The sequence below is a fragment of the Priapulus caudatus genome, unplaced genomic scaffold, assembly GCF_000485595.1.
Source record: "Priapulus caudatus unplaced genomic scaffold, Priapulus_caudatus-5.0.1 Scaffold424, whole genome shotgun sequence".
Lineage (NCBI taxonomy): Eukaryota > Metazoa > Priapulida > Priapulimorpha > Priapulimorphida > Priapulidae > Priapulus > Priapulus caudatus.
In genome coordinates this window covers 42,583-52,818 of record NW_014577485.1, presented here as the reverse complement: position 1 = coordinate 52,818, position 10,236 = coordinate 42,583, and the positions used below count along the sequence as shown (strand labels likewise).

The 10,236-nt window shown below is 40.7% G+C and overlaps 1 protein-coding gene across 1 annotated transcript; it reads right to left on the bottom strand.

Moving 5' to 3' along the window:
* Positions 1-956: 956 nt before the first annotated feature.
* On the bottom strand, positions 957-8,511 carry LOC106810251. Its single transcript, XM_014813542.1, has 16 exons — positions 8,378-8,511; positions 7,910-8,036; positions 7,154-7,236; positions 6,924-7,017; positions 6,339-6,551; positions 5,535-5,685; positions 5,191-5,330; positions 4,893-5,029; positions 4,574-4,700; positions 4,076-4,194; positions 3,606-3,843; positions 2,966-3,073; positions 2,675-2,779; positions 2,235-2,352; positions 1,504-1,675; positions 957-1,332 (listed from the first exon to the last, which is right to left on the bottom strand). The coding sequence occupies exons 1-16, from the start codon at positions 8,509-8,511 to the stop codon at positions 1,224-1,226; spliced, it is 2,175 nt and encodes a 724-aa protein (XP_014669028.1). The 3' UTR covers positions 957-1,223.
* Positions 8,512-10,236: the final 1,725 nt, after the last annotated feature.

Below are 10,236 nucleotides of genomic sequence, written 5' to 3'. Positions count from 1 at the left end.
ATTTCCCCCGCCACGCGTCAAAGCTACACGATCGGATCGCAAGGTCGCACCGGAGCTCATGCCATTCCGTGTCATCGGACATTCACTCTAATTATTGTCATTGTAATTCAACGTCCTCATCCGTCCGTATTTGCGGGCGAATGAAGTTATCACAGAGCTCTGTCGCGCGACACTGCTCAATATCGGCCTCGCTGAATCGGTTGTCGCTGTTTGTTCAACATACAGTAACGAATACGTGCTTGATTAGTATCTAACCTGCAGTCACTCAGCAAGCATGATCCATGCGTGCAGAGCCGTGCACATACTACACGATGTTAGCCGCTACACGGATAGTTCAGGGGCGCAGCAGAACCTCCCCGATCATTTGATGATCTTTTCTCTCACCTTGCTCTTCATTGAATGTCAAGAGTAATTAGGCCTGCTCAACGGTGAAATTATTAAATAAAGAAGAATACAACTAAATGAAAGCAGTATAGGGCCTAAGTAAATATACCAATGTAAAATAATAATAAATCAGGCCATCTCGCCAACCTCTAGCGCATCAGATCCTTTCAGTCTTTCAGTTCGCGCAAGTATAGCGTTCAGCTGCTATGTACTATACGTCCGATACTATAGACACTAAATTTGTACATAAGTAAGCGGACTTATTTACTAATAAATTATTACCGCTGTCAATGCGATGATTCAAGACTTGAGTAAATACCCACCTACCACCACTACTTAGATCAGCCGCCACTACTCTGATCATTAACCTAATGACACCCATCGATAAAAGATCGACCGATGCGAATAAAAAATATAGAACACGGGGCAAATACATGTCAGAACAAATTCGGACATTCTGATATAAAATTGCATAGGATCAATACGAATGATACGGTTTTAATTAATTGTGTGAAAAAAACAGAAACACAAAAATCACAACATTACACCGTTTATTAATAATATATATATTGGTTAATTTAAAACAGTAGCTATTCGCATTACGCCGAGAATTCTTCACAGTAATCGTTAAGATGCCATGATACCGAAATAATACATAACAATATGTTGATTACGAGAGTAATCACATTCAGGCATAAATTATTATGTTCTTACTTAATAGATTCACATTTATAAAGAATTATATGATTAACGTTTAAAACATGTTGTAATTACTAGAAGCAACCGTTAGCTTTGTATAGACACGCTATTGCGGCATTTTCGTTTAGTTGCCTGTAATTTTAGCGCACTTCGTGGTTAGACGCCTCAGCCTGGTCCAGAATGTCATCAAACGAGAACGGGATGAACGCTTCGCCGTCTCCGATGTAAAACTTTGATTGGAACTCCACCCTGTAACAGCAAACGCACCCGTGAATCATGTAAGAGCGGCTCCTTTACTCCCGGTCTATGACGATCATTAACCGGGCCCGCTGACAATAAATTTTCAACCGGTTAGCTCTGATTACAGAATACAGGAAATTTGAGTAAAGTCGGAATCCGTCACGAGGTGGCGCCACTCACCAGTGCAGACGGAGAGTGTGCAGGAACGCGGACAGGCCTTCCATGACGAGCAATATGCCGATAGTTAGCATCAGCCAGGGAGCGAAGACAGCGAATATCATGACACTGCCAAACAACCCGTTGACACTAAAGCCCATGCGTAGAATCATCGTCCACAGTACCTCGGACAGTTCTGGAAATAAATGGCGGCAGATAGTGAGTCGATTATGAACGTATCCGTTTCATTAACCTGCACGTGAAGACGCGACAGTGGAAATTCTGAGTATTGTCACGAGAGTCAACGATTTTAAAAGCTCTGTTAAGCATATAATTTAATTATATCAGTGATTGTCTTGTTGGTAAACTAACCTCGCTCAAACAGCCCCAGCTATATTATTAGGTCACGCGCGAAAACGCCTAGGGGGAAGCAGGTCCACTGTGCTACTCGATTTGTGTTAGACCAACTTACTACTCCACGTGACAGAGATTTAAGGTTAGCGACGAAGTAAATATCATTAGACCAAAATGATTGAGGTGCCAAATTGAATCAAACCACCTTAGAGATAATGTTGTTACACGACGACTAGCCATGTGTGTGCGCACGTGCGTGTGTGCGTGTACACGTGTGTGCGTGCGTGCGTGTGTGTGCGCTTGTTTGTGTTGCAATCTAATGGATAATTATTTCACATTTACCGTCTCGCAATCACAACTAACACGAAGACCATAATCAAATGCTGTGCTTGTGAACTTACGTCCGTGGGCAAGACTGAGGGCCCAGAGTCGAAGGTAGGATGCAGTGTGGGACACACATCCCAGGCAGAACTCAATAGTGTGGATGCACTGATGCACAAACATTTCCCCGAAGTCAAACTGCGGTATAGAACATGAAGAAAACAAATGGTCATCATCAATACTATGTCCATTTTTTCCATTTTCAATTATAGATACATGTCTACCCTGTAGAGACAGTCCTGCAGTCCCTTGTTAAATGCGTACACGTTGGAAGTAAATATGTAGGACAATCTGTGCCAGTGACATGGATTGGTTATATAAAAATATTTACATATTCGTTCCTTTGTATGTATTGACTACCTATTATTTTGGCAATAACTGCCAAGGAGTCGCTATTTGATGGAATTATGGTGGATTTATACGCTACAATTATTCGCTAAACGCATCAAAATAAACTAACCTCGTCTTCGTCGCCCTTCTCTCCGTGTCCTCCGCCAGATGGCGTTAAGTGGTCCTCCGCAGATGATTCTATGCATGGACCAGGTTGTTGGCTTGCTGTTGCCGCCTAGTTGTATAGCAAAATCACGACCATGTAGCTCAGGGTGAACAGTAGGGCTCAAGCCTAATTCCGAACCATGGTACATGAATCATTTTTTAACCAGCATTCAAGAAGGTCATTAAACTTTGAACATACACACGCGCATTTTATGTCATGGTTTTCAACTGATGAATTGTTACCCGCAATCCTCACCTGTCGAAGTTTCTTTTTGTGTTGGTAATTCAGGACTAGTGGCTTTAGCAGTAAGAGTACCAATGCACTGATCACTGCAAGGAATACTAGTGCCGTCTGCAGGCTTTTCTGCAACACAAATATAACACTCAACTAATCTCAACCACGATAGCTTTATCAACGCAATATTTTAGCTACTTTTATTTGCTTTTATTCGATAATCTGCGGCACATTTAGAAGAAGAAACATACATGATCATTTGTCCGTATAATATAGTACTTAGAAAAGAACTGCATAGTTTTAAAGAATTCCAGTCGGGTTCTTTACGTGCTCTTATAACGTTCCGTTCACTACGGATTAAGAAATTTACTATCCAGGAAAGGACAAACGGGGAACGGGGGAGAAAAATACGTCAAAAGGGAGGGTACAAGAAGGCGCTGTGAGCTCCCTCGGCAGAGCGCCGATGCGCATTTTAGTGCCGAATTTTAGAATTTCTAGCCTCAGTGAACACTGTAGTGAAGTTAAATGGAAGCTTGAAATGCTTATGAATAGCTGTTTAGGATTTCTCTCATTCGTTTCGTGTCATTTATTCCTGGACGGGCAGGCCATGGCCCTGGTGCCGCGTTACCCTACACTAGATCGGTTGTGGTTGAAGTTGAACCTGTGCAGGAAACATGAGCTTCTGGCTGCAGGATATGCTGGAGTCCTTCTCGTCCACATATTTGAAGAGGAACATGTTGATTAGTCCCAGCAAGAGGCTTGGTGCGCAGGCTGCATCGTCGCCTGCCCACGATATCCACTTGGCAATGATCAGAACGCACAGGTACCCAAAGATGCCGTTCAGGAATATCAGCTGTGGTATGAACTCGGCAAATACGTTCAACGGTTGCTTGAAGTACCTGGGATTTTTGGAAACAAAAGCTATTACAAACACTAAAGAATGAACGTGGGAATCTTCACATGAACGAAAGGTGTGCATGTGTACAGCGAACTTCTCCGTAATTCAAAGTAATCGATATTAAATTAGTATTTATATGTTCAAGAAGACCCTTCGATCGTTATCGAACTTCGATTTTTAATACATCGTAGCTAGAATAATCGAAGTGTGCTTTTCGCAATTAATTATCATACCTATGGTTGAAGATGCTGAGGATCACACCAAACAACATCTGACAGACGCCGATTATAACTGACATCTTCATTTTGAATGAATTGCTGTACGTTATCATGTTAACCGATATCATCCATATCTAAAAAACAGTAATGGTGAAAAAATAGAAAAACTAGCAAAAATGATTTAAAAAAATTGTAAAATACAATAATAACGTAGGAGCTCAAATTAAAACGACAACAACGTTAAACATTAAAATAGTAATAGTGAAAAATAATTAAAAAGTGTAAACAGCCGAAAATGATAAGATAAGCAAGTCGTATCATAACGCAGGAGATAAAATTAAAATGGCTACAACGATACAGGGAGCATGACTTCTACCTGTTTGATTAAGCAATAATTTATATCGTTATAGCCCCTACATATTGAATTACACCACGCTCCATAACGGATGCTGTGTAATCTAGATCTATAGCATAGCTTGAAAATTCATTAAATATATAGATATATATACTTACCGGATCCATTCCGAGCGGATAAGGATAGCCCCGGTAGTTTGTAGGAATCACTTTATTATTAGGGCCAACGCAGTTATTCTTGTTTGGACACATCTGCAGCTGTTTGTTGGCAACAAGAACATCTTTCCTGCAATAGAATAATCATCATAGATATTGAAAATACCCGTGAAAGTCCTGTCAAATATGAGCGTGTATGTATGTGTGTATAAAAGATTTTTGAATGAGATATATGACTTAACATTTGTGAAATTATTAGTGAAGCAAACACCCATCAAATAAAAATGCCAACATGATCAAGAAATATTTCGCAGTAACTTACGTATAATTGGAATGCCAAGCTGTACCGAACAAGTTAACAGATTTGGAATAGAAGTCGTTGTATATCAAGCCAGTGTAGATAGAGAATAGTGCCATCAGCAAGATGATGTAACGACCACCGAAAAATGTGTTCCATATCTGCAATAAAATAGCATTTGGCAGACGCCCAACCATAAGTTACCTTATAACAGCAAGCTGGGTTACAACAGCCGTGCTACATTAAAACATTGTTGTTTCAGTGTTTGAATATCTAATCACGATTTGAAGCACAAAAATGTCTTGAGTTCTCGTGCTCTCACCTCATTCGTACTCTTTTGAGCTAGCAAGGATTTCTCTTTGATGACCATCCAAGCAGCAAAAACCAGCATCAACATGGCATGTCCAGTGTCTCCAAACATCACAGCGAACAGGAATGGGAAAGAAATGATTGTGAATGGAGCTGAAAACGTAATAGATAAAGATTAGGACAATGTAAAACTCAGAACAATCCTAGGTAAAATTAAAATTAAAATTAGTTTAAAATAAATAAATTAATTAATTGAAGTAAAAATTAGAACAATAGCTGCTGCTCTAGAAGATGTAGTCACAAATTTTAGGCAATGCATGGTCACCAATATTGAACATGGATCTACAGACTTTGTACCTGGGTTGACCTCCCTGTAGCTAGCAACACCATACGCATCAACCAGGCTTTGGAACGCCGACGTGAACTTGTTGGTGCGGTTGTAGGTCGGTGGATTTGCCATAGTTACGGTCTGGCTCAGAATTGAAGGTGCATCTATCCCACTCTTTTCCTTAAACAATATGTATAATAGCGTGAACATATTTATCTATTTGCTATCAGCTCACATATAGTCGCTAATCATGTAATATCTACGCATGGCCATCATCTATGCAACCAATTGTTACATAAATTGTTACGAGCGTTATAAATATAATTGTTTTTTTGTGCAAAGGCAAATACAATTATCGTCTATGATTAACTAATAATTTTAAACTAGATGGTTGTCTAGGTACGTTTATTATAGTATCACACAACGCCCACCCCCTATAATTACGACCCCCGTTTAGCTTAGTTCGCTTATCTTGAGCTCTAGTGCTCATGATTTACCTCTGTCATTTAAAAAAACGCTAACAACATCGTGCACAGGGAGCCTGCGCCAGTCTGTTGTAATAGATGAATATTTGAAAGATGATGTAGACTATATATATTAATATAATATATATATATTATATATATATATATAGAGAGAGAGAGAGAGAGAGAGTAGAGAGAGAGAGAGAGAGAGAGAGAGAGAGGAGAGAGCAGAGAGAGAGAGAGAGAGAGAGAGAGAGAGAGAGAGAGAGAGAGAGAGAGAGAGAGAGATAGACAAGAGCGTATTAAGAAGGTGGAACCTTTTTAATATGCTCTTGATATAGATGATGTAAGTCTATGATATAGACTTACGGTGCCTCTACGGAGTGCCCCGTTAACTCTCTCCACCTCGTCCGCTGGGAACCAGCACTCGGCGATCAGACATTTCCTGGTCACATCCAAGTTGAATAGATTCAACGCGTGGTAGATGGCCTTGATCTTCTGAACCTTCACGAACCACACGTTGATGTTCTTCGCAGCAGCGACCAGCACGCGATGACGATGGTCCTGTGTCTGGCTCAGTACCTACGTGCCGAAGAATAAGAACCATTAACCAAATTCGCGGATGACAACGTATATATGAGCGACAAACACAAGCAATGAAGTAGACTGCGATGATCGCATATCTGCACCAACACCTACGTATAAAAGAACACGTGCTTGCTACTGACCAAACGTGACAATATTTAGACGACAATAAACAACAAAGAAGACTACGATAGTTTCCTATCTGTCACAACACCTACCTGCACACGTGCGGTTAACCAAGTTCGCAAGTGACAAAGTTCAATATCATACAGACGACTAGCGATTAGCATTCTACTCTGGCGCTGCCATGGCCATTCACACTTTTGTAATTTTTATGCGTGGACATCGTTCCCCGGCGATGCAACTTACAATATTCAGGTCCTCAATGCGAGTCATGACACCTATAGCCATCTCTCTGCGCTCTGCCGGCGAGTCGGGGCATGGGTACAGCGTAGCGCGGAACCTAGAAGACAGCAGTAAGAATATGCTCATGAATCCTATTGTTCTTCGATATTCTCGCTGTCAAAGATAAATCAGCTGTCACAAACAAAGAGAAAACCGGTGTGAATCAATCGTAACCTTGTGCGTGCATTACGTACCCTTCACAGATCTTCTTCACTCTGGACTTTAGCTGTTCACCTTGGAATAAGATGATGAACACACACTTGTTCACCTGGTCACCCTGTTCTTAGACATTAACGTACGATGTAAACGTAAACAAAAACATGATAGAGCCTCGTAATACATGTGTTAATTACGACGAAGATAACGAGGTGCAAGGCTGAGGTAGGGCCGAGTGATGACGTGGCTAGCATGGTAAGGGATTCGCCAATTAGTTAGCATTCGCAGCATAACCCCACATTTACATCTTATATTCTCGGACTTTGAGACAAATTTTATGAGTGGGCTAGAGCTAGGCGCAATCGTGTGCAAACGCACAATGCGAAAACATCCGGACAAAATAAATTTAAAGATAACATTAGATTTGCAATAATTGGTGTGACAACAGATAAGCTTACGTACGATATATTTTACATTTTATACATTAAAAGCAACATTGTTTGTTATTTAAATTCACAATTGCCTTCGGAAAAGCCAGCGCGTACGTCATTTATTGACTTAATTAAGCGCGGGTTGCAAAAGCTGCAATATAATTGCGTCGCAAAGCAAGATGTTTCTGTAAAATACTCGGTCACCGTGGCGTTTTTACGAAGCAACACAAAGCCATATATTTAGTTAAAACTGGGTTTAATACAGATAGCAGCGCACGTATCGGATGTTTTGTTGTTCTAGCCATTATTATTGCATGGTTGTGAATGCCGAAATGTCTGATGACCACCGCGCAATGTACTCACAGTGACTGGATCTTCCAGCGGAGTATCAATATCTGCGAACTTAAGATAGATGTTTCCGCGGCACGCTCTCCACAGCACTCTCTCGAAAGATGACAGACGCTCTCTCAGAATGACGCCAGACACAAAGCTGTAACGGTCAGAGATGGGGTAAACTAATTCATAATCTGTGAAAAATGGTTCTTATATGCACCGTCTTTTGATCGACTACGTAGGAAAGCTGTTTTAGTCAATTAACTGCATGCAAAACGGCCTTCGAAATACCCCAACAGCAATCCCATCACTGATCACACGAAATATATATATATAGTCAGTCTATCCCGTTATTTTTCTTCGTGGACTGGTTACAGACGACCACATGCACGGCGGTATGGCTGCCCCTCGTGAGTATAGATAGGAAAAACTCTGTGAATACTGTGCCTATCAAGACGAAGACTACTGCACCCATGTGGTATGTTACGAACAGCTTACCCGAAGTGCCCTTCAACTGCCCGTGTCGGGCCAGAGGCGTCCAACGAGCTAGAAACCAGCTGCATTTCGCTGTTGGCGGATGGTTCACGGTTCAGCTCGTAATCTTCCAACTGAGGAACGCCTATCTGAACCATTACCAAATCACTCAGTACAAAGCTGGACCAGTTCCTCCTACTTCAGAACCCCCTGCCTAAATATGCTAAGCCCTTTCGCGGGGTTCCTCAGCTGATGTGAGGAATGGCGTGGAAACATCATCAAATATGAGTTTTGCGAATTCAATAGTTCGTTTAGCCTCTGATGCGGAAGGGAAAGGGCCATGCTCTGTCAAGCGGTGTACGTACGTACCTACCTCTTCTGTAGGTAAGATTTCATACTATCCGCTACAGTTCTCAGACATTTTCAGAACAAGTATAAAATTGTACTAAAAGATATTAACTAGACGTTAACAATTAACAGCAGCTGAATTCGAGTTGAAACAAACAGGGCGGGAGAACAGACGCCACACTCACGCATGATGCCACGCGTAGACTGCCTGGCAACAATGTGCAGTTTGAGAGATATTTAAAGTTTAGTGACAACCAGGACATTCAGACACATACATAAGCGACTCGATACAACAGATATATAGTAGCATGAGCAGCGTTCACTACCACCCCAAGCGGTTATACCAAGCACCTTGCCCACAACACGTAAAAATACAATTTTCGTGTTCGTGTAGATGTATATATATATAAGTGTATGAAATTTAATTGATGTGATTAAAAAAGATTTTCACGGGCTTTCAAGACAGAGCTGCACAATTACGTCTTCATTGCGTGGCACTGCTAATGCTGTATGCAATTGTGGTTTGCTCTGCTGATGGAATATATATATATATAGCTTGTACTGCTTCTTCTGACAGGTTATTCCAGTGATTTATTACTCTAAAACTGAAAAAAAAATCCCCTTAACTCTAGTCGTGCACGCGGAGTGAACAATTTGAGGCTATGGCCACGAGTACGTACTGTTGTATTCAGATCTTGTAAAGAATTTTGTAGGGTCAATTACTTCGTAGACATTCATTAGTTTGAAAGTTTCAATGAGGTCTCCTCTTAGTCTTCTGTGTTCCAGTGTTATAAATCCTAGTTTCTCTAGTCTTTGTTCATAGGAAAAAAGACGAATTTCTGGAATCATACGCGACATCCTTCTTTGCACCTTTTCCAGTAACACTATATCTTTCTGCAAATAGAGATTCCAAGATTGGACAGCATATTCAAGGTGAGGTCTAACCAGTGATTTGTAAAGCTGAAGGATGCTTTTTTTTTTATCTTTAGGCCCTATATGTTATAGTTCTATTGATGATTCCTAGTATTTTGTTCGCTTTACTGGCAGCTATGGCACATTGCTTACTGAGGATTATTTTCAGTTAATTTAGGTTAAAATTACGCTACATAAAAGGTTTCATGGTTCAATCACCATTAGAAATTTTTTTGTTTTATGTTTTAAAACTAACGACTACAGTTTGATTACAACGACGGTGGCGCCACTCAAAGCGCACGATCTGAAAAGTTGCGCAAAACGAATATTCAGCCAAGGGCTACAGACCGAGGGTGTTTCTTATTTATTTATTTAAAAGCAAAAGGATTGTAATATCTTATAAACAACATATAGTTTCAGTTATATTATGGATAAATTTGTCCTAAAATGAACATCGTTCGGTTAAATAGCATTTAGGTATAAATATAATTGCACCTTTGTGATTAGCCCTCGGTCTTTAACGTGCAAAATATATTGGGAAATGCGCAACTTTTTCATGGTGGCAGCACGGTCGCGGGTGTCAATGGCGCCGTTCAAATTTCGTAGCGTTGATGTATAATTAA